At 38.8% G+C, this 27,621-nt stretch overlaps 2 protein-coding genes across 6 annotated transcripts; one reads left to right on the top strand and one right to left on the bottom strand.

The window, feature by feature from the left end:
• Nucleotides 1-6,278: 6,278 nt before the first annotated feature.
• Nucleotides 6,279-14,933, bottom strand: LOC121184821 (flavin reductase (NADPH)-like). Of its 5 annotated transcripts, none has more exons than XM_041042710.1 (6): nt 14,916-14,933; nt 13,959-14,027; nt 9,899-10,072; nt 9,076-9,277; nt 8,590-8,754; nt 6,279-8,193 (listed from the first exon to the last, which is right to left on the bottom strand). In XM_041042710.1, the coding sequence occupies exons 3-6, from the start codon at nt 10,031-10,033 to the stop codon at nt 8,036-8,038; spliced, it is 660 nt and encodes a 219-aa protein (XP_040898644.1). In that variant the 5' UTR covers nt 10,034-10,072; nt 13,959-14,027; nt 14,916-14,933; the 3' UTR covers nt 6,279-8,035. The 5 variants fall into 5 exon arrangements, with proteins under 5 accessions (XP_040898644.1, XP_040898645.1, XP_040898647.1 ...); XM_041042711.1 differs by having other exon boundaries at nt 9,899-10,133; nt 14,916-14,932; XM_041042713.1 differs by lacking the exon at nt 14,916-14,933 and adding an exon at nt 14,873-14,907.
• Nucleotides 14,934-17,363: 2,430 nt separating this feature from the next.
• On the top strand, nt 17,364-25,928 carry LOC121184667 (serine/threonine-protein phosphatase with EF-hands 2). Its single transcript, XM_041042484.1, has 17 exons — nt 17,364-17,415; nt 17,618-17,626; nt 17,888-18,015; nt 18,108-18,162; nt 18,254-18,429; nt 18,762-18,876; nt 19,207-19,253; nt 19,608-19,774; nt 19,908-19,944; nt 20,487-20,636; nt 20,744-21,085; nt 21,689-21,874; nt 22,065-22,207; nt 22,790-22,896; nt 23,535-23,701; nt 24,586-24,673; nt 25,412-25,928. The coding sequence occupies exons 1-17, from the start codon at nt 17,364-17,366 to the stop codon at nt 25,663-25,665; spliced, it is 2,223 nt and encodes a 740-aa protein (XP_040898418.1). The 3' UTR covers nt 25,666-25,928.
• The last annotated feature ends 1,693 nt before the right edge of the window (nt 25,929-27,621 follow it).

Genomic DNA, 27,621 nt, shown 5'->3' with positions numbered 1-27,621 from the left:
TCAAAAAAATTTTTGACCTCAAAATGTCATAAAAAACGTCATAGTATAGTAAGGCGTCAAAATCGGACAAAAAAAGTCAAAAATTTTTTTGACCTCAAAATGTCATAAAAAACGTCATACTATAGTAAGGCGTCAAAATCGGACAAAAAAAGTCAAAAAAATTTTTGACCTCAAAATGTCAAAAAAACGTCATAGTATAGTAAGGCGTCGAAATCGGACAAAAAAAGTCAAAAATTTTTTTGACCTCAAAATGTCATAAAAAACGTCATAGTATAGTAAGGCGACGAAATCGGACAAAAAAAGTCAAAAAATTTTTTGACCTCAAAATGTCATAAAAAACGTCATAGTATAGTAAGGCGACGAAATCGGACAAAAAAAGTCAAAAATTTTTTTTGACCTCAAAATGTCATAAAAAACGTCATAGTATAGTAAGGCGTCAAAATCGGACAAAAAAAGTCAAAAAAAATTTTGACCTCAAAATGTCATAAAAAACGTCATAGTATAGTAAGGCGTCGAAATCGGACAAAAAAAGTCAAATTTTTTTTTCATCTCAAAATGTCATAAAAAACGTCATAGTATAGTTAGGCGTCAAAATCGGACAAAAAAAGTCAAAAAAAATTTTGACCTCAAAATGTCATAAAAAACGTCATAGTATAGTAAGGCGTCAAAATCGGACAATAAAAGTCAAATTTTTTTTTTACCTCAAAATGTCATAAAAAACGTCATAGTATAGTAAGGCGTCGAAATCGGACAAAAAAAGTCAAAATTTTTTTTCATCTCAAAATGTCATAAAAAACGTCATAGTATAGTAAGGCGTCAAAATCGGACAAAAAAAGTCAAAAATTTTTTTGACCTCAAAATGTCATAAAAAACGTCATACTATAGTAAGGCGTCAAAATCGGACAAAAAAAGTCAAAAAATTTTTTGACCTCAAAATGTCATAAAAAACGTCATAGTATAGTAAGGCGTCGAAATCGGACAAAGAAAGTCAAAAAAAATTCTGACCTCAAAATGTCATAAAAAACGTCATAGTATAGTAAGGCGTCAAAATCGGACAAAAAAAGTCAAAAAAAATTTTGACCTCAAAATGTCATAAAAAACGTCATAGTATAGTAAGGCGTCGAAATCGGACAAAAAAAGTCAAAAAAAATTTTGACCTCAAAATGTCAAAAAAACGTCATAGTATAGTAAGGCGTCGAAATCGGACAAAAAAAGTCAAAATTTTTTTTCATCTCAAAATGTCATAAAAAACGTCATAGTATAGTAAGGCGTCAAAATCGGACAAAAAAAGTCAAAAAAATTTTTGACCTCAAAATGTCATAAAAAACGTCATAGTATAGTAAGGCGACGAAATCGGACAAAAAAAGTCAAAATTTTTTTTGACCTCAAAATGTCAAAAAAAACGTCATAGTATAGTAAGGCGTCGAAATCGGACAAAAAAAGTCAAAATTTTTTTTTACCTCAAAATGTCATAAAAAACGTCATAGTATAGTAAGGCGTCAAAATCGGACAAAAAAAGTCAAAAAAATTTTTGACCTCAAAATGTCATAAAAAACGTCATAGTATAGCAAGGCGTCAAAATCGGACAAAAAAAGTCAAAAAATTTTTTGACCTCAAAATGTCATAAAAAACGTCATAGTATAGCAAGGCGTCAAAATCGGACAAAAAAAATCCAAAAAAATTTTGACCTCAAAATGTCATAAAAAACGTCATACTGTAGTAAGGCGTCAAAATCGGACAAAAAAAGTGAAAAAATTTTTTTACCTCAAAATGTCATAAAAAACGTCATAGTATAGTAAGGCGTCAAAATCGGACAAAAAAAGTCAAAAATTTTTTTGACCTCAAAATGTCATAAAAAACGTCATAGTATAGTAAGGCGTCGAAATCGGACAAAAAAAGTCAAAAAATTTTTTGACCTCAAAATGTCATAAAAAACATCATAGTATAGTAAGGAGTCAAAATCGGACAAAAAAAGTCAAAAAAAATTTTGACCTCAAAATGTCATAAAAAACGTCATACTATAGTAAGGCGTCGAAATCGGACAAAAAAAGTCAAAAAAAATTTTGACCTCAAAATGTCATAAAAAACGTCATAGTATAGTAAGGCGTCGAAATCGGACAAAAAAAGTCAAAAATTCTTTTTGACCTCAAAATGTCATAAAAAACGTCATAGTATAGTAAGGCGTCAAAATCGGACAAAAAAAGTCAATTTTTTTTTTACCTCAAAATGTCATAAAAAACGTCATAGTATAGTAAGGCGTCAAAATCGGACAAAAAAAGTCAAAATTTTTTTTGACCTCAAAATGTCAAAAAAAACGTCATAGTATAGTAAGGCGTCGAAATCGGACAAAAAAAGTCAAATTTTTTTTTTACCTCAAAATGTCATAAAAAAGTCATAGTATAGTAAGGCGTCAAAATCGGACAAAAAAAGTCAAAAAAATTTTTGACCTCAAAATGTCATAAAAAACGTCATAGTATAGCAAGGCGTCGAAATCGGACAAAAAAAGTCAAAAAATTTTTTGACCTCAAAATGTCATAAAAAACATCATAGTATAGTAAGGCGTCGAAATCGGACAAAAAAAGTCAAAAATTTTTTTGACCTCAAAATGTCATAAAAAACATCATCGTATAGTAAGGCGTCAAAATCGGACAAAAAAAGTCAAAAATTTTTTTGACCTCAAAATGTCATAAAAAACGTCATAGTATAGTAAGACGTCGAAATCGGGCAAAAAAAGTCAAAAAAAATTTTGACCTCAAAATGTCATAAAAAACGTCATACTATAGTAAGGCGTCGAAATCGGACAAAAAAAGTCAAAAAAAATTTTGACCTCAAAATGTCATAAAAAACGTCATAGTATAGTAAGGCGTCGAAATCGGACAAAGAAAGTCAAATTTTTTTTTACCTCAAAATGTCATAAAAAATGTCATAGTATAGTAAGGCGTCAAAATCGGACAAAAAAAGTCAAAAAAAATTTTGACCTCAAAATGTCATAAAAAACGTCATAGTATAGTAAGGTGTCAAAATCGGACAAAAAAAGTCAAAAAAAATTTTGACCTCAAAATGTCATAAAAAACGTCATACTATAGTAAGGTGTCGAAATCGGACAAAAAAAGTCAAAACATTTTTTGACCTCAAAATGTCATAAAAAACGTCATAGTATAGTAAGGCGTCGAAATCGGACAAAAAAAGTCAAAAATTTTTTTACCTCAAAATGTCATAAAAAACGTCATTGTATAGTAAGGCGTCGAAATCGGACAAAAAAAGTCAAAAAAATTTTTGACCTCAAAATGTCATAAAAAACGTCATAGTATAGTAAGGCGACGAAATCGGACAAAAAAAGTCAAAAAAAATTTTGACCTCAAAATGTCATAAAAAACGTCATAGTATAGTAAGGCGTCAAAATCGGACAAAAAAAGTCAAATTTTTTTTTTACCTCAAAATGTCATAAAAAACGTCATTGTATAGTAAGGCGTCAAAATCGGACAAAAAAAGTCAAATTTTTTTTTGACCTCAAAATGTCATAAAAAACGTCATAGTATAGTAAGGCGTCGAAATCGGACAAAAAAAGTCAAAAAAATTTTTGACCTCAAAATGTCATAAAAAACGTCATACTATAGTAAGGCGTCGAAATCGGACAAAAAAAGTCAAAAAAATTTTTGACCTCAAAATGTCATAAAAAACGTCATAGTATAGTAAGGCGTCAAAATCGGACAAAAAAAGTAAAAAAATTTTTTGACCTCAAAATGTCATAAAAACGTCAGTATAATAAGGCGTCAAAATCGGACAAAAAAAGTCAAAAATTTTTTTTACCTCAAAATGTCATAAAAAACATCATAGTATAGTAAGGAGTCAAAATCGGACAAAAAAAGTCAAAAAAATTTTTGACCTCAAAATGTCATAAAAAACGTCATACTATAGTAAGGCGTCGAAATCGGACAAAAAAAGTCAAAAAAATTTTTGACCTCAAAATGTCATAAAAAACGTCATAGTATAGTAAGGCGTCAAAATCGGACAAAAAAAGTAAAAAATTTTTTTGACCTCAAAATGTCATAAAAACGTCAGTATAATAAGGCGTCAAAATCGGACAAAAAAAGTCAAAAATTTTTTTTACCTCAAAATGTCATAAAAAACGTCATAGTATAGTAAGGCGTCGAAATCGGACAAAAAAAGTCAAAAAAATTTTTGACCTCAAAATGTCATAAAAAACGTCACACTATAGTAAGGCGTCGAAATCGGACAAAAAAAGTCAAAATTTTTTTTGACCTCAAAATGTCATAAAAAACGTCATAGTATAGTAAGGCATCGAAATCGGACAAAAAAAGTCAAAAAATTTTTGACCTCAAAATGTCATAAAAAACGTCATACTATAGTAAGGCGTCAAAATCGGACAAAAATAGTCAAAATTTTTTTTCATCTCAAAATGTCATAAAAAACGTCATAGTATAGTAAGGCGTCGAAATCGGACAAAAAAAGTCAAAAAAAATTTTGACCTCAAAATGTCATAAAAAACGTCATACTATAGTAAGGCGTCGAAATCGGACAAAAAAAGTCCAAAAAATTTTTGACCCCAAAATGTCATAAAAAAACGTCATAGTAAGGCGTCGAAATCGGACAAAAAAAGTCAAAACATTTTTTGACCTCAAAATGTCATAAAAAACATCATATTATAGTAAGGCGTCGAAATCGGACAAAAAAAGTCCTAATTTTTTTTCATCTCAAAATGTCATAAAAAACGTCACGCGTTACTATCTCGTGGCCACGCATTATGATCTCGTGGCCACGCATTAAATATCTCGTGGCCTCGCGTTATTTTTTTTTTTATCCAATGTCACCAGAGGGGCTCCGTAAATATCCAAGATGGCGCAGCTCAAATATGGCCCATGGTTTGGTCACAAAACCGACTCCCCGAAACGAATGGGTGACGTCACGGGTGCTACGTCCGTGTTTTATACAGTCTATGAACCTAACGTTAGACTGGGATGATTCCGCTCCGCTGGACTGGGTGAAACTAATATTTTGCAAATTGGGGGGGGATACGAGCGGCCCCTCCCAATTTGAGCTGATACCTGTTTCTACTGAAATGTGATTGGCTCAGCCGCTCAGTCAGTCATCAAACTGTCGAAAGAAAACAAGAAAGACGAGCGGGGTAAATTAAGAAAGAAGCCACAGACACACACACATACACTTAATTGCTTTTATTTGAGCAAAACCACATGCAAGGAACACACAAAATATCTTCTTTTCCATGTTTTCATGCTACCAAATAAAGCAGAAATTGAACAGAATTTTGCCAGTCTTATTGCCTCTGTTCTCCGCGCGCACACAGTGTTGGGGAGTAATGGAATACTTGTAACGGCGTTACCAATTCAGAATACAAATTATGAGTAACTGTATTCCTTTACAGTTACAGTTTAAATAGATAGTATTCAGAATACAGGTACATTGTTGAAATCAATGGATTACGTGACGATACTTCCCTGTTTCACCAGTTTATATAAAAAAAATGTACCAGGCTGTAAATATGTTTTTTTACGCTGTAAAGTTGGCTATTTTAACATGAGGGTCAAAGGAGAATTGCTCACTTCTGGAACCAGCCCCCAGCGGCAGCCGAGAAACGCGAACGCGGAAGTGATCCTCACTGCTGAAACCTACAGCTCCTCCCTTGGTTACGCTCCACTCTGTGCCATCTGCGGCTGCGAGGACGCGCTGCTGCGGTACACTGATGCTGCATTTTATAGGGTAAAAAAACGTTCCGACCACCGGCCGGGAACAGAGCGGCCGTTCGGGAAACCTCCCGATGGCCAGCCCGCCTCTGTTCGTTATCAAAAGGCATGTAAAAAAATATGTAGGCACATCCCCTTTACGTTCACATACATATCAGATTGCATTCTTGGACAGCTGGTTGTGTTGCTTCTCATTTCAGGGCAGTTTTCCAGATCACGTTACAATGGCATTTCAAGCAAAACAGTCTCAGTTCAGCCACAGGCAATGAGAATGTATCTAAACATCTTGTCCTCTAGCATTGTTTGACTATTTAATCTGTTTGTACAGGGTTGGGCCAGTGGCGGCACATTCCCTACAGGTTCTCTGAGATCTGACAAAGTCTACTGATGAAGATCATTTATCAGGGTTAATACATCTCGATCTCGTACATCAATACAATCACCATTGTGTTCCAGAACACGGAGAAACACATCTTAATCTCGCCACCAGCTTGAAGTAAAAATAACTGGAGCTTGTCACCTAGGCTTTAACCTAGGGCTAAATGGTTTTGGAAAACAATCTAATTGCGATTTAATATGCAATTATTTTTTGAAAGCTCTTTGTGTTCTGTATTATTCAACAACAACAAGCAATAAATCATTGTAGTATGACCAAAACAATATTTAGATAGATTAAACATTACTTATTATTCCGCAGCGACTTTCTCTTTGCATTTTGTGTGTAACTCCGGTATGGCGACCAGGCTAAAATATGTGCGGGACGGCATGTTGTATCACTTATCCAGTGTATTTATTAAACACTGGTGATTCTTGCCGAGTGGTCTTTGGTTTACTTGAGTAGGTGCTCGGCATTTTAGCCATGCAACTATCGTACGCTCTTCTCTGGTGTTTTTTTTTTTTAAGTGCTGAAACAAGTTAGGAGTGTTGTCCCGTGAGGTAGCAACCTTGCCAAGGCAGGTTTTGCACAATACCTGACGCTGCTTTTTTTTTTTTTTTTTTTAAATCAGAAATAGTCCCACACAACTGACGCCCTGCTCCTCTTTGGCACTGAACTTTCCGCAGTTTCAGCTTCTGTCGAGCCTGAGCCCATTCTTAAACAGATTAACGCGCAATCAGTCTCTCGCATGAGTGCAATCGCAGTTTCCGAGGTTGAAATTTTTCTTCACATCGTAATATGATCGCAAATGCAATTAATCGTTCAGCCCTACTTTAACCCATTTTATTCAGCATCTGGCAAACACGGGGCCTCAACAGACGTCTTCTAAAATCTTCCACTGTGTCTCTTCTGGTCACAAGTGATAAACGTCCCCAGGGGAAGTATGTTTATATTTATTCTACATGACAATAATTAAAATGCGTGCATAAATACAAGCATGAACTACCTGATCACGATTCCTTTGCTAATAGTGGTTGTCACTGATAATAAAAACACAGACAAGGTTTTCAAACTTATAAAAAGAAGAATCTGTTAAACAAGAGTAAATAAAAAGACATTTAAGGCCATATAAAGTAGTTATACCATCATATCTATTAGTAGACTGTGAAGGCAGAAAAAATAGGGCCGAACATTTTGTTAAAGAGGCAGTTCACCCCAACTAAAAAAATGAGAACACATTTTCTTCCTTAGCTCTAGTCATATCCAACCATGAGGATTATTTACCAACCTGTCTGAATCAATTCAGCTTCACTGTCTCATAGGGGACAGATCATGTTTACCTAGGATTTCCAAACCAGTTTAGTAGGCTTTGCCAACCAGTAGGCTTTGTTTCAGGGTTATCCTCCTTAACTGGAAAAGCCAAGTTAAATATAGAGTTAATGCATTAGAGAATGCGTTAAATCTAAGTTGATGATAGCCATAACCATAAAGAATGATAACTGCTCGTATGGAATCAGTTTTTTTGCCTTTCATAAAAGGAGAAAATGTGTCAGGTGTTAAACATTATACTTTTTAAATCAATTAACATCAATAAACATCTTTTATAAGAGCATAGTTTTTGGCTTTATTTGCCCAGGATTCAAGCTATTAATTTCTGCTGTCACCTCAATACAGTAGAGGTGAAATAAATTTTGTTTGCTTCTTAGTCAAAATGGTTCACAGATTAATTGAGAGATTTCAGTGCAGTAAGCACCAAAAACCTCCATTTACCTCTGTTGTATAGGTGTGGAAGCAAAAATCTCAAAGGCTGATATCTCAAAACCTGGGCAATTTAATAAAATATCTGCATGGGCAGATACCACTAGAGATTTGTGAGAAATATAGTTTTTTATACTTAAGGTGAACCAAGCCCTTATTAATGCCAACCTCTTCTTCCTCATTTGGTAGTGATGGCGACTCCCTTCTTGACCCAGGCGTTGCTGTTGAGCAGAGAGAGCATGAAGCGAGCAACGTCTCCTCTTCCCACTGCGCTGCCTGCAGGGTGACCGCTGCTGTCGGGCACAAAGTATCCCTCATGGGTCAGAAACTCTTGAGCTGTAGAGGTCCCAAAGATAAAAAGTCGAGAGTTAGAGGCCTGACAGCAACAGCATTTTGATTTGGTCAGGTGGTGAAAGGAAGACAACAGTTTGCCTGAAAACATGCTGAAACCTCAAGGAGCAGATCGGTATTTACAAAAAATGAGGCCCATTCACTCAGAAACACTGCATTAAGTAACAAGAACACATGCTAATAAGCTTGAACTATGTCAAAATAGACCCTGAGGCAGTATGACTCTTTAAATACTTCAATGAATGAACCTCTGATATTCTTGGTTGCATCACCCAGACTCTGAGAAAACTGACTCCTGTGCTTGTTAAATGAGTGCACGTTTCTTGAGTCTGTTTACAGGTTTTCTTCTCCCCCTGCTGGCCACTGCCTGTCTACTTTTACCTGAGGCCGGCAGGTTCTTGAGGCCCGGTGGGCGGACCACAGTCCAGTTGATGTCCTCAGTCTTCTGCAGAAACGTCTCCATCTCATACATGTTGGTGAGGACGCTTCGGATCATCGGCAGCAGGAGGAAGCGGATGAGATAAGATGACTGAGTTCCAGAGTTAGCTAACAATTAAAAGAAAAACATAAATAAAAAGTCATTAATCATTTAGTCTATGAAATATGAAGAGAAAAAAATCTCATTCACAATTTCTTTGAGCCCGCAATGAAGACTTTTGCTTGTTTGTCCAAACAACTGTCCAAAACCCAAGCTGACACCAGTCTGACCCTATCAACTCTGGAGTCATGCTGCTAGTGTGGCTAAAAAGCTACAGGAGATGAAAATAAAAGGTCATTCTTGGCCTTGGAAATAGTAGGTTAATTTTTTTCTTTCTAAAAACAAAACAGAAAAGGGCTTGAAAGCATCATCAAGTGTACTGGACTTACGCTCGGTGTACCAGGAGGTCATGGTGATGATCCTGTTGACCCGGGCCTCTCGCATGGCGCTGATCATAGCCTTCATGGACAGTGTGTAGCCCGTCACTGCCGAGAGGAGGGAGGCTGGGAAGCCGAGGCAGGACATGATCACATCCTGTCCTTTGAAATGATTCTTCAGACTGTCTGCTGAGAAGATATCAGCCTCCACCACCTGAAGGTAGACAAGGAAACATGAACAATCCTGAGTTCATTTGTACTTTACATATACATATACTCGTGTATATCTTGTGCATCAACATGAAACAAAGGTAACTGGTGAGTTTACTGAACTGTAAACTCAAGCTGCCGAATAATACACATTTTGTGCTCTGGTGAGTATTTACAGCAGCAGGATGCTGAATGTGGGACTGACTCAAAATAAACTACAATATCCATGTTCATTGCAATGAAAGAACATGTCGCCCAGTGTCTGTAGACAACAATCGAGCTCTATGGCACAGAGGAACGAGGTTTATCAGGTGATACTTGTAAACATGGGTTTTGTTGACTATAAGGAAAATTCAGAATAACACCAGACTTATCTTTGCGGTGTTGCAGTTGAGTCCACATTGTTATGTGCACGGCTGTGTGTACAGAATCACGCCCAGATTGTTAAATCTACAAGAACATTTGTAGCTACTGTATGAAAACACAAAGACTACCTAAGGTTTTTCCTCATACAACATTTATCATGTGACATGGCACAGATTGAACTTTGAGCCGAGTGTGCAGCGAGCAGTAGAAACGGCCTGTGAAAGTCACTATACAGCACACAGAGTCGGTGTTACATTACCTTGAGATTGTCATGATGCACGGTGAGTTTCCCTGGGTTCCTGACGATGGCGGTGACCGAGTGACCCTGCTGCAGCGCCTGGTTGACCAGATACTGACCAGTCTGCCCAGTGGCTCCCAGCACAGCGATCCTCATCCTCAGACTCTGACACACAGAGCTCAGTCAGGGCTGAAGCTGATAAGAGGACGTGTTGAATGCTCTGGCCTCTCAAACTGACTGCGGGGAGGTTCCCTCCCTGTTTCGCAAGTACAAGCGTTAAAAAGTGATTATCGAGGTGCAATAAAGACGCCTTCTAAGGACTTGTCATCTGAGAGATTTTGTGTTTAAAATTTAGATAAATGTAACACTGAATCCTTGTTTATACATTAGTTACTGACCAAACAGAAAGAGGTTAAATTTATTTGAGCAGTTTTGCTGCCAAAAATCAATACCACAGGATCAGGGCAGCAAATGGCAATTATTCTAATTACGTGACTGACTACTTGTTTGGTTGGTTCATTAGTTGTTTAGTCTATAAAGTGGAAAAAAAAAACAGAGAAACATTTCCAGCACAAGTTGTTTTTGTCAAATTAACCTTCAAAAACCATATTAATTTCAATTTAACTTTTAATCATGTGAAAACTTTAAAGACAAAATCTCACCAGGCTCAGAGCCTGAGCCAGAAAATGTCTGACACGTCTGATTAAATAATAATTAAATAATAATGTTGCATTTTCTATGGACTACTGAATTATATGACTTCAAAAAAGCTCTCAAGATTGTTTCAACTCAGTGGCAGAGAGATGAAAACTTCAACTAAACCAGACGAGGACAAAACACACTGTGTGTCTTTGTTGCACCCAAACTGGGCCTAATGGATTATTTCTGCAGCGATGGACGATGACGAGCATGTTGGTCAGGTGCTCACTGAGCGGATACTGTTGACTGGACCTCAAATGATTTTGGTTAGGAAATCATTCTGACAGTTGATTTCTTATTAGTCGATACAGTAGCTGCTATGTTCAAGCTAGATGGATTATTATGGAACATTAACAAGCATGGAGCATTTGACGTTTACAGTATTGGCTCGAGTATAAGACATCCCCAATTTTAAAAACCTGTTTCTTGAAAAATATTTTTTTGAAGATAAGAAACAGTGAATAAAATACAGTAGGCAGATACGTTCAGTATTTTTAAAATGTATTTTCACATTTAAACACTGTAAAAATATACAAGTCATCAACTAAATTAAATGAATCTGTAAAAATACTGAATATTAGTGACATTTCAAAGTGTTGTTCTAATCTCTCTCTATAGTACCTGTTTTCAATACATGACTTCCAAAATCCCACTGTTGAGCTTTACAGAGAATCTACTAAAATATGAATAAAGCTATTCAAATTTTGGTTCCCGAAATAAGGTAATTTCCATTTGGTAATTGAAAATGAAGCCCAAACCTTTTCAGACAAGGCAGTACTGTCCATTTGTACCCATTTACAATTATTTAAATCTATTTGGCATAGCTGAAATTCAGTTTTCAGTCTTCTGCAGGTCATGCCACTCTGTAAAGCAGAGATGATACGGGTTTATACACAGAGGGACGTTACAAGACCTGCACTTGAAGCCTGTCCAGTTTTTCTTTTCGAGGGCAAGGCACAGAACACAGCGCGTCCAGCCTGCCTCGTCCTGGTGAGCTGAGGAGCTCACATCCGTTGCAGGAAAACATCCATCTGTCCTCTTTTCAGGAGGACTCCATCTGTGGTACTGAACAACATGGAAAAAAAATCATGGTTGTGGGATGCATTGTGAGATTGTTAAGAAACATGGTATAAATCAATGGAAAGATGTTGATGAATTAAGAAAATACTTTCTGTCTGACCTTGACGCCCCCATCAGAGACACATAGAAAGACATTTGAAAGACAATGTCAAATTGTCAAGCAGACATTTATCCTAAAGCCCAAGTCCATCAAAACTCAAAATAAGAGACGTTTCCAATCTCAGGTTTCTCTCTGCCAGTTTGAATTATGTCCACATTAAAATTATAGGACTAGAAGCTGTTCTAACACAAGGAGGACAACTGTATAAATATAAATATAAATATAAATATAAACATAAACATAAACATAATAATAGTTATACAGCCCTGCATCATTGATACACTTCTTTACAATTAAAGCACACAACAGAAGGGTTGTAAAAGAGCCCAGCAGTGTTGGAGAAGTGGTTACTTACATGTGAAGGACCTGTTTTCCTTCCGCAGACGCGTCTTCTTTAAACGCAGCCCGTTCCGGCGAATCATCCTCTGGCACCAGCCGAGACAGGCCTCGAACTTGGCCGCAGGTATGTTCAGCTTCTCGGCAATTTCCAGAGCTTTCCGCTGAATATCGGCCCTGGTGCGCTGCATTGCATCGTTAAATCTCTCGGTCACATACTCGCACACTTTTTCTCTGACCGCTGGCGTGGTCCAGACTGTCTTTTTGGGCTCGCCATCTTCTCACATGACATTAAGTGACACCGTATTTCTTGGTTGCTTGACAACTGTCCGACGACTCGGCTTCATCGATCAGCTTGAGTTTAAAACCGGCATCGTAACTTCTTCTCAGTCCTTGGTTGACTTGTCCTCTTGACCCCTTTTTCCTTAAGACTTTCCCTCGTCTCGCCATCACTTCACTAAAGCTGAAGCTGGCGAACAACGAAGTGGTGCATTACCGCCACCAACTGGCACGTTGTTGTTGTTACGGTTGTCAGATTTGTCTATATGATCTATATATTTTTTTTTTTCCTTTTGGAAAATTAAGTAAGTCGAGTTCACTATTAGCTGTTCCTGTCTGCTATGCAACATTGGACATGCTGAAAACTATCACTGAATTACTTTAATACTGGAAAAAACTTAAAAACCTGATGGTTCTCAGGCAAGTTCGGCACCTACAATGAGTGTATTTTTTTCCTATGATTTCTAAGCGGGTTTACAGACATTTATTTGCAATGGGCATCAAAGATAATTGTCCTCGGAAAGTGGAAATCATACTGAAACACATTATACACTAATGTGTATAATGTGTTATACACTATATGTGTATATAGTGTATAACTAATGTGTATAATGTGTGTTCAGATTTGACTGAGTCATGACTGATTTTTGACACTTAACAGCTGCAATCGAGCCCTAAGGGTTTTAAAGTGGATTAAAGTTAACTGTACTTGATACCATGAGTTGTGTCACTGCCACTGGAGGAGGCAGTGAATTAAGGAGTCCTTGAATATAATACTACTCTCTATCTTTCAGAACTGAATTTAAGGGGGGAAAAAATCCTCTTACATTCGAGCCAATATATTGTTTTCAAGCAATACAGTAGCTTGAACCTCAAACGTAACAGCTCAGTTGACAGTACTGGTGTGTGAGCAGAAGTTCTCCAGAACAAACAACAGTATTACAACTATTTCAGAGGAAAGGCCTTAATACAATATGGATTTCTGCATCTGCCTTGAAAAACCAGTTGCACAGAAAAATACTTGATCTTATGTGCATGTAAACCCAAACCTATAGAGAATACAGCCTTAGCCTCAACTTTACATGATGTTTAATTTAACCAAGGGTCAAAGGTCACTTTGTGCTCTGCTACAGCCTGGTGCTTTTCATCTTGTCCTAGCACTTAAAACATACCAGTTCCCAGAAATAGACAGGTAAACACATGTCATGCGACCTTTACTAGGGTCAAGAATGATTCCTATTTTGTGTTTGACTGCTGATTTAATGACTCCAAGAGGCACTGCCTGTTCTGGAAACTGATTCAAGTTCATCTACAAGTGGTTTGTTTGAATGATGGTGCAAAGAGTGACGCAAAGATAGGAGTAGCTTGAAATAAAAGGAAACCTGAAAACAAAGTTCAATCTCCCGTTCTCCTGATAAAGACATCTCCAATGTGAACCTCTGACCTTTAAAAAAGTACAAACCACCAGCATGGAAAATGAATTAGTGAAAAATAACCTGTGAGCAGACCATGTTTTTCTTGCTCTGAATGTAAGGCTGCTTTCAGTGGTTCTGCACAGACAACAACAGCATACTGTTAAAGACTTACTGTCATTTAAGGCACAAGCAACGATCCCAGTGATCCCAACAATCCCAGGCAAACTGACAGTCCCACTACCTAAAATCAAAGCACAAGATTGGAAGACGTAGTCACCTCCAGATGTTGTTGTTGTGTGTCTTTTCATACAGGAACTAACCACCAAATCAATGTTTTTACACCCTGTAAAATCTTTGTTTTCTTGTTTAATGTTTGACGTTTTCAATCATGATCAGATGATCCCACAAAAACTGTTTTAAGAACAAAATAAGCATTGTAATCTTCATTAAGGTAGGATTTACTGCAGGGCTGTTGGGCGATGTGCAACTCAGTGTTTACCACACTGAACATGCACCCAGTTGTTAGTTAATTAGGCACACCTGTGTGCCTAATTAACTAACAACAGTCCTTCAATAAATCCTACATCATGAAGGTTATAATGTTAAGTGTTTAATTCAAACTGTGATAAAGAGATGTAGATTTAACTGTGTGATATTTCTGGAGGGTGTAGTTTGTGGTGTTGTTATTCAGCCAACCTTTATTGATGTAAATGGGGTGGACAAAATAATAGAAACAGCTACAGTCCCACACCAACACAAACTGCAACCTCGGAAAAGACCATAAAGTCGAATCGACGCCTCTCTGACACAGTTTCAATACAAATTGAACAATATAACCTTCATTAAGGAAGGATTTGATCCGCATTAGTTTCAGTGTACATGACCTCTGAGCCTAACCACGGTGAATCCGTGTAATGCTTTTCAACGGTGACTCCCACTTTTCTGGAAGGTACTTGTTTATTATCCAACAAGCGGAGCAACATACATATATTTAAACTACATTTTCCCACATTAACCACAAAACATGACATTTTAGCGTTAAACATTATCCAGATAAAAGAGAGGACGGCTCGTTGTAGCTCTTACGTGTCGCTGCAGTTCGCAAACAAACCAACATAAGACAACTCACCGCCGCCATATGCACGTCCTGTCAGTGAGGGAGGCGTTCAAGAGCAGCAGCGCTCAGGTGTGTTTATAGAGCAACAGTTTCCAAAAGTGAGACATGGATTTAAAATTATGTTTAGATGACGCCCCAAAATTGCACATTTTAATGTGAAATTAAAAATTTAACGTGTTAACTAAAACGTTAGCTTCGTGTAACCGATTAGTCGGTTGTCAGTTGAGGTAATCAGTGATGATTTCCGCTTGCTTTTCCATGTTTCATGTGAAGTTCATATTAAACATTTTGAATTTCTGGCTTTTTTTTTCTTGCTCTAAAAAGACATGATAACTCTGGTAACTTTGTGATGAGCAATTATCATTATCTTATAATTTTTCTTAATCTTAATTTTATGGTCTGACGATTAAAAAATTGATGATAAGGCGCCATTTATAAAGGGTTTTATAAGATCCAATTAACTATTATTAAAGGTTAATATATTGTTCATAGATTCACCAACTTTTGGGTTGCCAGATTGTGGAAAAACCTCCTCCAGCACCATACTTTGCTTGTCCTTTTGCTTGCATTTTGGCCCAGATGCACCATAACCCTTCTCCAGGAGATACGTGGTCAAACAGGCCGTTGGAGAGGTCTCAATGAGCAGCTAAAAAGACAAGCAAAATGTCTTACTGGAGGAGAATTTTCCACAACCTGGCAACCCAACAGATGCTCTTATTAACAGCTCATGACTGATCTATAAAGCATTAGTAAATGATTTATTCATAGTTAATAAGCCATAAATTAAAGCTTATAAACCCTTAATACATGGTGCCTATTCAGAAAGTGGTGACTGCAATATCAGCAGGATAAACATTAAAAAGGACTAATTCACAATTACTGGTTACATGTGGGATAAATGTTCTGTGGTCTGTGTTTCTGTCTGCTCCAGGTTTTATTTGAATCCTTATTCACCCTCATTCGGCTCAACACAAAGTTGAATGACGACATTGAGTTTTGCTTCAGTAAAGTTGCTTGAGCTCACATGCAAATAGCAGCCTGAACTCCAACAAACAAACAAACAAACAAACAAACAAACAAACAAACAAACAAACAAACAAATAAAAAGCACCTGAAATCAAAAGCACTTCCAAAAACAAAACCAAAAACAGCACTGGCTTTCCTCTTGTCACCCACATTAACCTCTGCACTTTGCCACCTTCCTATATAAAGACAAGTCTAGTCGCATCAAGTCATTAGCTCAAGTAATCCACTTGTGGCCTGGTGCCTTGATTATGCGATCACACCGAGGGACTAAAGACTAAACCAGCATCATCACAGACCGGGATAACTGTACAGTGGGGAGTGCTTCACACATGAGGCCTCTGTGGTGAGTTACTGGGCACTGCTGTCATTCCATCCATCTACAATGATAGACCTGATTGATATCCTGCAGCTCTTGAACTGATCCTGGTGGAGGATGAAACAGAGCAAATGGCCGTTTAAATACTCGCTGACACACAGCACTGACAGCCAAACAACTTGGGAACTGCTGACTGCAAAGAGGAGGTGACCACGTAAGTAAACTGCTTATTTAAGTCTCTTAGTAGTAGTAGTGTTACTTTTGAAAGTTTTCTTCAGCAGGTAAATTAACCCTATAAAGTCATAAGTCTCTGTTTTGGTTCTTTTCTGATCTTGATCAGGACAGAAAAAAATCTGAAACATCTTAAAATGTCCCAGACTAGGTTCAAATAATGGTTTGAAGCACTTCTGCATGTTCAGTCCACTGCCTCACAGTGCGGCTATTCTTTTTTGGGTTATTAAATTCACATAACAGTATTGTGATCTGAAAACCCTCTCTTATTGGGCGACTTTGGCCTGCTCTTAAATATCTTTACATGTGACGAAAGCTACCCATCTGTTCTTTTAAGTAGGCCAAAACCAGCACTGCAAAACAAGAGAGCTGTGCGTGAACACACGGTAAAATGGTAGAATCTACCACTCTCAGATTTAAGCACTCAATCTTTTATTTGGTTTTGTAAATCCTAAACAGTAATTTAGATATCATTTATTTACCAGAAACAACAAAAGGACATTTAAAAATGATGTTTCCATGTTTTAATTCTTCCACTTCATCAAAATAACTTCATGCTGTGAAGATATTTCCAGCCTCCTCGGTTTCATAGACTGCTTAATGCACGCCTTCGTGGAATTCGGACAAAAACAGTCCTCGGCTCTAGGATTGAGGCCAGTCACAGAGGTTAGGAGTGAACCAGCAGTTAACAAGATTAAAAGGATTAAAAGGGCACAAAGTCGCCCATCCTCCAGCTCCAGCTCTCCTACTGTTGCCCAGCCATGCTCAACTTTCCACTCTGTGGACGAAAGAGGGCAGAATTATTTTTTTAAAATGTGTGAATGAGTGGCAAACCCGTGGTGTACTCAGATTTTAGTGTTTGTTTGGTGTTTTGAACAGGAACAGTCATGGGATGTGGCGTCACAAAGTCTGACCACTTCCACAAACACTCTGGAAAAGGTAACTGCACACAGTTAAACAGAGACTGATACACCTGTTGGGCACTTTTAACCTCCACAGATTGACATAATTCACTGCTTGTCTTTTGTTTCTCTGGGCAATTCTTTTTGTTTTGCACTTTGCACTATAACTGTAATCTCTCTCATATGAATCATATGTTGTATTATTAACTGCATATTTTTTACTTTTCTGCTGCACGCAGCTGTCACAAGTAAGCCACACCTGTTTTACCTTGTTTGTTGTGTTGTTGTTTGATAGATATTTAATCTTAAGAAAAAATATGTTGATTTTCTTAGTTTTTACACTTTTCTTTGAATCATTAATGTAAATAACGAAGTTTTGAAAAAATAAAAAGCCATATATGATATTCAGTATAATTCTATTAAATGTCCACAGAGGAAGGACATGCACCGACCAACATGCATGTCTGCAGTGTTTGATAGTGTCTGATCACCTGTTGTCTGTGTTTCAGGCATTAAAGCTGCTGTCCTGATTCAGAGATGGTACCGTCAGTATGTAGCCCGCACAGAGATGAGACGGAGATACACCTGGCACATCTTCCAGTCCATCGAATACTCCGGAGAACAGGCTCAGATAAAGGTAACAAGAGATGATCTGGTATCATTCTGTATGTTAGCTCTAGAGTAATAATAAATCTACAAGTTCAACTCCCATCTCTCTCCCCTGTGCAGCTTTACAATTTCCTCGGCTACCTCATGGATAATTTCACACCATCAAGCAATGAACGTAAGATTTTACATTTCATCTGACAAACCTCGTTGCTCAGGAATTTTCTTGTGCACAACCGCATCTCTGAGTTTGAACCGTCGTCTTCCAGGAAATTTGATCTCGCACATCTTCAGAGAGAACGAGGTTTGTCGGGACGCAGAGTGGGAGAGGTACTTCTGCTACAAGAACATCGAGGTGCCAGAGATTTACTCAGGGCCTCATCTCACCTTCCCTCTGACGGTGGAGCAGGCAGTCGGGCTGGTGGAGGCCTTCAGGAGGAAGAAAGTAGGTGCACAGTGGTACAGTTCTTCTAACCAGCCTGAAACACAGTGCCTCAACTCACATTCAGTGACTTTTGCGCTACTGTGATGGGTAGAATTCACTTAAAACATCATTTATTGCAGGTTTAGATGTCAATGAAGCACCTGTCTGTATGTAACAAGGCATAAACATCATGACCAGCATTTGCTTTTCTGTACTGTATGCTGCTGTTATTGGTTAACATGCCTGTTCTCAGTTCCCAGTGTTTAAATGACTGCTGCTGCTTTCATGTTGCTTTTCATGTTCACATGTCCATACCTGAAAGCCTTCTTGCTAACAAGTCTCTCTCCCAGTAGCAGCTGCACTCACGCTACGTCCTCCAGCTCCTGCTAGAGACGTGGAAACTGCTCCGGATGTTGCCAAATATCAACCGCATCTCCACCTGCCAAAGCAAAGAAATTGCTATTTGTGGTGAGCAGAAAGAAATCAGTGACTCTTTCGATGATTGATTTTAGCCTTTAGGTGACAGAGACAGAAGTATTAGAGGTGTTTGGAAATGAGGGGAAAGCGACAGGCAACGAGAGTCCTCAGCCAAGTTTGAACTGGGGATGTTGTGATTAAATGGTCAGCATCTTAAACAGCTGAAAGTCTCATTGTTGTAAAAGTTTAAGCACATTCAGACTGAAATGTAAAGTGTTTCTTTCAGTTTGTTATTAAAGTTTGAAGTTTAAAGTATTAAAGTTTGTTATTTCTTATTAAAGAACCATGTTAAGGTATTTACACATATCCTCTTCATTACAGGCGATTTGCATGGCCAACTGGAAGACCTGCTGCTGATTTTCTACAAGGTTGGGACCTCATCTTCTGAAATCTTAATAATTCATTCCATTTTAAATGAAAAATGGAGAAAAGCAGCAAATTCTTATATTTGAAGACACTGATTTGAAGAATTTTGACTTTTCTGCCTTAAACGACAAAGGATAAATTATATAATTACTTTTGTTTTTGGTTAAAACAAATGTGTCGGGCTGCGACATGTTGTGTTTTTCTGCCTTTAGGGGCTCACCAAATCATTTAGGGAGTGACACAGGATCTTTAATCCTTTGCTTTGACTCTCTGTGCCATGGTTGGTCATTTGTTTACGTTTGAATTACAGAATAACCCTTTAACACAGCTTTACTCTGCTGTTGTTTACGTTGCAGAATGGCATGCCGTCCTTGGAGAAGCCCTATCTGTTTAATGGAGACTTTGTAGACCGAGGCAAAGACTCCATTGAGATCCTTCTCATCCTGTTTTCATTCCTGCTCGTCTATCCGAGTGACGTCTACCTCAACAGAGGAAACCACGAGGACCATATAGTCAACCTGAGGTAAAACAAATATTTCTACCTGAAGCTAAAAGTCTGACGTAAACTGAATACTTGTCCTCTCTTAACAAATTCATCAAGCATAATTAAATCCTCATTTTCTCACTTATTCCTTCTGTTTCTTTGGCTGGTTTAGGTACGGATTTACAAAGGAGGTGTTGACTAAATACAAGGTAGGTTTATATCATGAACACATGCACACCCACATATTTTCCTTTTACTGCTTTCTATTTCCTCCTCATCCCAGCCTATCAAGCGAGTGCATGGAGCCAAAATGTGTCCTTATCCCTACTATCTTTGGAGCAACAAATTAAACTGGTTTCAATCACCTACACTCACCCCTGCTTACACATTCCCGCTAAATCCTGATGTAGGCCAGCTTCACTCCCATTACAATACTGGTGACTCCTCCTTGCAGCTAAGAGGATTTGAGGTCATTAAACCCACTGACTACAGGACATCTGGCTTCTCATGAGTCAGGGAGGTCGAGGTGGAATCGTCAGGCATCAAACTCACAATCTAAAACAACATCTCTATACTAGAGGCACAAGCCACAACAACCTCAAATCAAATAAAGACAATATCAAGAATTTTAAAAAATCCATAAAATGTAAAAGTAAGATCCATAGAAAACAATGAAAAATTATATCAACAAACAATAAAAAGAAGACGAGGATGAATAAAGACATCTCCTGTTGTTTGTGTTCCTCCTCAGATGCACGGCAAACGGATCCTGAAACTGCTGCAGAAGATTTTCAGCTGGTTGCCGTTAGCGACGGTGATCGACCAGAAGGTGCTGGTCCTCCACGGAGGGATCTCAGACACCACAGACCTCAGCGTCCTCGCCAGAGTGGACAGACACAACGTGAGGACGCAGGATGTGCAGCCCTGCACATTTTTATTTCATGTCATTTTAAAAAATCAGTTCTCTTAAAAGTCCTTGAAATCTGTGCCCTTCTCTGTTTTTCACAGTATATTTCAGCTCTGAGGCCTCCAAAGAAGAGGCACATAAGCTCAGCGGGGACGTCCATCGACTCGGACATGGACGACGACATCTGTTCCACCAACAAGATCTTCCAGCGTCGGGCCTCCCTCGCATATCCCACACCCCTGGGAACCCGCAACAGCTTCCAGAACCGCTCGCTGCAGGACTTCTCCGACCGAATCAAAATGAACGCAGAGGACGAGATGGAGATCCGCAGGAGGAAGCAGTCCGTTTTCAACTTGGGAATCAACAAATCAGAAAAAGATATGATTCCGTCTGTGTCCTCTGACTCTGTGAACAGTGACAACAGCAAGGAGGAATGGAAACAGGTGATGAAGGAATATTGAGCAGGTGGTTGACTTTGAGTTCTATCTCATATAATGTTTTTGTAGAAAAGCCCAATCATCCCACAATCAATCATTTCTCAGATTATTAAAGCAGCAAAAGGTGCTGCAAAAGTGGGAAGTGTTTTCAGCTGATGCACATCTCATTTACAAATGAAACTCGTTTGTTTTATGTCTTTGCTCTGTGAAGGAATTTCTGTTTCTTTTTCTGTCTCAAATTGTCACGAGATTTTTAGTTAGTGACTTTGTCATTCATAAAAAACAATATTAGTTTGGTCAGAGGCCAAGGCCTTTGTGCTTTGACTCTGCCCCAGTGGACTGAAGCAGTCCAGAGTCACAGCCTGATAACTGTTCCACCAGTGATCAACACAGAGCAAGAGCTGTGGATTGTTGCCTGCATGGGCTGTAACATGCTGTAATCCACCGCATCAGTAATCCCTCTGGTGTGAGTTCAATCTGCTTTTCAAACTGGCCATCATCACCTTAAGCACAGGCAGTGAGAGGCAATGCTCTTCATCTGGTTCTGGTGCTTGGTGGTGGATCAGCTCCAAACATGCTCGGTCATTGCAAATTACTCTGTGCCTCCAGATCCTGGACCTGCTGTGGAGCGACCCAATGTCCCAGGACGGCTGCATGCCCAACGAGGTGCGGGGCGGAGGCTGCTACTGGGGCCCCGACGTCACAGAAGATTTCCTGAACAGACACAATTTGCAGCTCATCATCCGTTCCCACGAGTGTAAACAGGACGGTTATGAGTTTTGCCATAACCGTAAGGTGAGCGCAGACACCAACGGTCCGCGCAGACTCCCATAATCCCACAGTTTAGTAATTTTCCAGCTAAAAAGATCACTGACATGGTTGCAGATGTGTTTCACCTTGTTTCTACACATTTCCTCTTTTATTTGGGCCTGTGGAGCCATCAAAAATGCACCAAAACATTAAACCTGTATTTCATTTCACTTAGGTCCTCACCCTGTTCTCTGCCTCCAATTACTATGATGTGGGAAGCAACAGAGGCGCCTACGTGAAGCTGGGTCCAGACCTTGTGCCTTATATGGTTCAGTACCAGGCCAGCAGCATGACCAGAGAGCTCACTGTGAGACAAAGGTACGAAAATCTACCAGAAAATATTCCAAACGTTGGACTAGTGCTACTACTAGTTCATCTGTTCTTTATTTATAGACTTTATCAGTTAATCGTTTAAAGATATGAGAAAACTGTGAAAAATGATATGGAAGAGGTTACACTTCCCCACAGCTGATGGTCACAACTTTAAATTGCTCTTTTAAAAAAAAAAAACAACCCAAATTTGCAATGTACAGTTGTGCAAAATAGGGAAAATTAGCAAATCCATGCAAGAGAAACTTGTTTTGTTTCCCTTTGGAGAGAACCAGTCTTTGTGCTAAGCTAACTATCTGCTGGCTGTAGCTACATGCTTAACATACAAACATGAGAATGGTATTGATCTTTGCTTCTAATGGATATTCCCAAAACACAGAATTATTTGGAAATAATAAAAGTCCATTTTATCCTATTTAAATTGATTGATTGATTAATTTCAATGACATTGTTTTTTTTTCTTCAGATCTTCTAATGAATTTATTCACCTTTAAAGACTACATGTTGTTACTATTTTTTTTTAAATGTGCTGTTTATTATCTGTCGTGTGTGTTTTTATCTCATCTGCAGTGTCGGACGAACCGAGCGCTCAGCCCTCAAAGTCCTACGGGAGCAGCTGTTTGCGCACAAGTCTGACCTCATCTGTGCCTTCAAAAAGTACGACAGCGACAACAAAGGTGTGTGTGAAGCGTGAGTTTCGTGATTCAGTTCGGTCCTCAGCGGATCAGGTGTTGCTTCCTTTCATTACAGACCTCACATACACTTCCCTTTTCCCATGTTGTTCTCAAAGGACAGTGTCTGGATGGGAAGAAATCTGAGCGCACACCTTTGTGCTTTCTGAGGTCATAATCCCCATTTGGGAAAAAACAAATGTGGGCAGAACAGAACATTTGATAGTTTCACAGAAACTTCAACTGAAACTGTTGTTGATCTGTGATTTACTTTTATTACATAAATAATATTACATAAACAAGCATCTGCTTGTGTGTGTAATGTCTGCAATGAGGCACAAGTTGTGACCAAGACATGTATTCAGTGGGACATTTTACAGTGTTAAAATTATATCAAACAGCTTCTTCTTCTTCTTTCTGGAGTTTTAATTGATCTGATAGGACAGTGTGGGGAACCCATGGGTCCAAAACAATAAGACAATGCAACAATGGATGGAAATTTGGCCGAAATCTCATATCGGAAATCAAATAATAGATCAAATTGGTGGAATTAGCCACCCTCAAATGTGACTGGTCTAACAGACTGCCAAAGTCTTTGCTCACGAGAAAACAGTGTTAACTTCCTCTCTCTCCCCCTCTGTCAGGTCGCGTGTCTCTGAATGACTGGGCCTCTGCAGTGGAGAGTGTGATGCACCTCAATCTGCCCTGGAGGATGCTGCGCTGTCAGCTGGTCACCTGCAAGACCAGTGATGGCATGATAGACTACCACGAATGGTTCAACGAGCTCGCCATCAAAGGCCCGAGCGCGGACGTAAGTATGGAAGTATATCGACGACAAAAGGTTTTTGTTGTTGTTGTTTCATTGTTTTTAAAAAACAGAAAAGAACACCGTCCTTCTACCCTCATCCCCAAACCTGGCCCAACCCCCAATGTGAGCTTGTAGGTGGGTACTCAGATTTCTAGTTAACTGCCGTACGTTTTCTTGCAGCTAAAATTGCATACATATATTTTTAAACTTATCTCAAGAGTCTGACATGAATTTTGTGTGTTACTCACGTCTGCATGTCAGGGTCTGAGAGTGTTCAGTCATGGATTTGAAGGAGCAGAATCAGATTCAGTGAGAACAGATGATTTCAGCATGCAGGAGGAATTGTGTACATTCATTTCAGCAGAGAATCACCTGTTCAGTTTTAACCTGGAAGTGAGGAGTCGCCCTGTTAGACTCCTCTACTTTTCAAAATAAAAGCTGAAACTGTCTATTTTTAGAAAAATAAATGGGGCTCATTCCTTCATCTTATGTCACAAAATTAACATAGCCTATATCTTACATGACATTTGTTGTTATAATAAGAAACGGCTGTCACATAACATGAGTATCTAATCGCATAACATGACTGATCTGCAGGCTTTACCTTTGAAAAACACATGGCCCTGACCTCTGGACGAGTGTGTGTGTGTGTCCTGTTGCAGCTTCCTTGTTAAAAAAAAAAGGTTAACAAATGACCTCTTGCTCAATCTCAAGTGCTCAGAACCAAATGATGTGCACATGATGGGGATTTTGCGCTCAAGTCCAACTCTGCTTAGACATCCCTTCCTGCTCGCTCTCAAATGTTATATGCAGTGCTGTTCAGATGAAAATAAAAGCTCTGCATCAAGACTTTTCTCACTTGCTTTTCATCATTTCCTCTCTTGCAGCACATTGACCAGAGTCTGCTTGAGACACTGTATCGTCACCGCTCCACCTTGGAGACCATCTTCAGAATTGTAGACACAGACAACTCAGGTAAAATAAATTATTCATCACTGAAACAAGTCACATGTAAACTGGGAACATCTGCACACTCCACTTCTTTCTCTTCATACACGAAAATCTGCCTCAATTTAAATTTACAAGAAATGTTTTTTATTTTGCATTCTTCACTTAATCCTCTTGCTGTAATAGTCTGAAGCTGAGTTATTTACTTTTTGGTTGTTATTCTAAATCCTGTCAGAGATTGACATTAACCTGGACCAGAATGGCATAAATCCACAATTTTGTTTATAGAATGGAGAAAAAAAAAATTGCTGATCAACAACTTGATGAAATTGCTGTACTGACTCGCAGACTCAATCAAATGGAGACAGTCTGGTTCAGTTTAAAGTGTGTCAGGGCTTAGTGAAGTGTTTGTTGTGTCCAGATTGAGGAGACTACGGAGTTCAGCCTCCATTAAAATACCTGTAGCGTGCAAAAGAGGCCACAGCTTCCTGAATCCTCCCAGTTAAGACGGGGATTAACCCACTGATCTACTAGTCTCTCCATCCCCCACCCCTCAACACACACACACACACACACACACACACACACACACACACACACACACACACACACACACACACACACACACATAGTGACATATGCTTTTTCCTTTATCATCATCTGCTTCTTTTTATATCTTCTTGTCACTCCACTTTTTCCATCCCTTCCCTTCATTCCAGCCATAACCTCCTGACCTTTAACCTATAACGTCCTCCTCCTCCTCAGGTTTCATCTCCATGGAGGACTTCCGGCAGACCTGGAAGCTGCTGAGTGTATACCTAAAGATGGAGATCACGGATGAGGCCATCTCCGACCTGGCCGTCACCATCGACAGCAACCAGGATGGCAGCATCGACATTGACGAGTTCATGGAGGCCTTCCGCCTCACGGACAAGAAGAGCCGGCTGGAGCGAGGACGCAGCATGTTCATGGGCACGGCCCCCGACCTCACCAAGCTGGACGAGGACCCCAACATTTGAGCAGAGAGCAGGACCAAAGACTGAAAACAGAGAGTGACCTCAGATCAGACAGGCAGACAGCAGAGGGGAGGGCGGGGAAATGAAGGCAACGCAAGCTGCTTTAATGACGCACATTAAGACGTAGGATGCTGCTGAGCAGCAGTCATGTAGATCACACAGGATTAGGAAGGGGTTAGAGTTCAGGGTGTTTGACAGCAAACGTTCCTTTCACTTTTTGAAGGAGTTTTATCTACTGGGGAAGTGTGGGTGAAAAACAAAAGCCTGAACAATAATTTAGTCTCTTTCATTAAATTAGAATAGATAAAAACTGCTGCAAAGGTAAAATCTACAAACACAGAAACTAAAAGGCATCATATTTAGGCTGCATAATTATTAAAATAACAACACTAGATACAGGATTTTTGCATTTTCTATCCATATCTGTCAGAAAATGTTTTGACTCATGCGAAAGGCTTTAAAAATGAAAAGAGCAAGACCTGCACACTGACATTTTGATTCCAGTACGATTTTCATCAGATCCAGAGCTGCTACTGACAATTATTTTCATTGTCAGTTAATCTACCAATGATTTTCTCAATTAATCAAGTAGTTGTTGAAGAAATACACAGTGAAAATTACATCTGTCCTCATGTGTGAGAGTACTGAAACGATAGAACATCAAATATATCAAGAAATATCTAAAAAGCATCCACAGGCTTTTGTAAATGGTCTGTAAACAACAGGTCTGTCCCTGTGGAGTAGAAGGGTACCAATGTCTTCTTTTATTTTAACACGTTCTCTGACACTGTATTTAACTGGGTATTTTGCCTCTTTGAAGAAATACAATAATACTCATGCTGGATTATTGTGTTTTAAAGCTCTCAGTGTGTGGGTGATACTCTGTTCATCGATGCTGATCTCCAATAGCCTTGCATCTACACGTGATGTTTGTATGGCTACACTCCTCTCTAACCGCTTTATAGATAACGGAAACTGAGCAAAAAATACGTGGTGAACAACAAATAATTGTGCAGCTCATCGTAAGCACTGAGTATTTGCGAAATGTTGCTGGTGCCTTAGTAGTAGAAGAATTTTTAACTTCTAGAGAGATGAAGTTAAGTCTTGGATGCACTGATGATGTTTTGTATCAGTGCCAACTGCCGATACGATGTACTGGGGTCCCTCCTCGTCTCAGGTGGGACACGAACCTACACCTTGTCCAGAACGGTGAACTCATGCTTTTATTCATTTGACTTTTAGGATAATACGTCTCCCTCCAAATTGTTGCTTTAAAGCCCAGAGAAGTTGTTGTGTTTTAAAGGGATAGTTTGTTATTTGGTAAACACTCCTACAAGCGTGGTCTCAATCTTCTCCTCTAACGCTCCCTGCAAGACAGCAAACAATAAAATGTCAAACTCCCACATTGTTCACAACCAAAAGAGACAGAGAAGAAATCACTGTACGTATGTGTAACATTTTGTTTGAGTGTGTAAAATGTAAATTTTCTTGTATGTTTTTGTAGCGTGCTGTAAATACATCTCACAGTCAGATTTGTAGCATTCATTTGGATGTGTGAGTGTGTGTTTAAGGTAAATGATGTTTATGAATTATAATTTTAAAAAAAACCCCAAAACTGATCCAAAAGTGATGAGCCCTTTAAGACACATGAACACATCAAATCATACACAAAACAACAAAGGACTGCACAGTTTGAGGCCACATACTTCACACAAAAATCTGCTTTAACATATTTAATTTACTTTAAATCACTTTATCTTAACAAAACAGCCTTTGCAAAGCTTCATGTTGGCTCCATTCACCTCATATCATCTGAAATTATTTTTGTTTTTCTCTCTCCTGTCAGGTTAGTTTTCAGAGCCACCAGCAGGGGGCACAAAAGACCATTTAGTACAACCTGTGTGGGACAAGTGGTAAAGGAAGTATCTTCATTCTTTACTTAAAAGTATTAAAACACAC

The sequence above is a fragment of the Toxotes jaculatrix genome, chromosome 7, assembly GCF_017976425.1.
Source record: "Toxotes jaculatrix isolate fToxJac2 chromosome 7, fToxJac2.pri, whole genome shotgun sequence".
Lineage (NCBI taxonomy): Eukaryota > Metazoa > Chordata > Actinopteri > Toxotidae > Toxotes > Toxotes jaculatrix.
Note: the sequence above shows the minus strand (reverse complement) of the source record. Positions and strands in the feature narration are given on the sequence as shown.

What these genes read in the sequence shown, in the direction of transcription:
- LOC121184821 (XM_041042709.1), bottom strand. An exon ending in GACCTCCTGGTACACCGAGC is followed by an intron (nt 8,755 to 9,075) that starts GTAAGTCCAGTA and finishes TTTAATTGTTAG; the next exon opens with CTAACTCTGGAACTCAGTCA. An exon ending in CAAGAACCTGCCGGCCTCAG is followed by an intron (nt 8,194 to 8,589) that starts GTAAAAGTAGAC and finishes GGACCTCTACAG; the next exon opens with CTCAAGAGTTTCTGACCCAT.
- LOC121184667 (XM_041042484.1), top strand. Translation starts at nt 17,364, where the DNA reads ATGGGATGTGGCGTCACAAAGTCTGACCACTTCCACAAACACTCTGGA. An exon ending in CAAAGAAATTGCTATTTGTG is followed by an intron (nt 18,877 to 19,206) that starts GTGAGCAGAAAG and finishes TCTTCATTACAG; the next exon opens with GCGATTTGCATGGCCAACTG. An exon ending in GACCATATAGTCAACCTGAG is followed by an intron (nt 19,775 to 19,907) that starts GTAAAACAAATA and finishes TGGCTGGTTTAG; the next exon opens with GTACGGATTTACAAAGGAGG.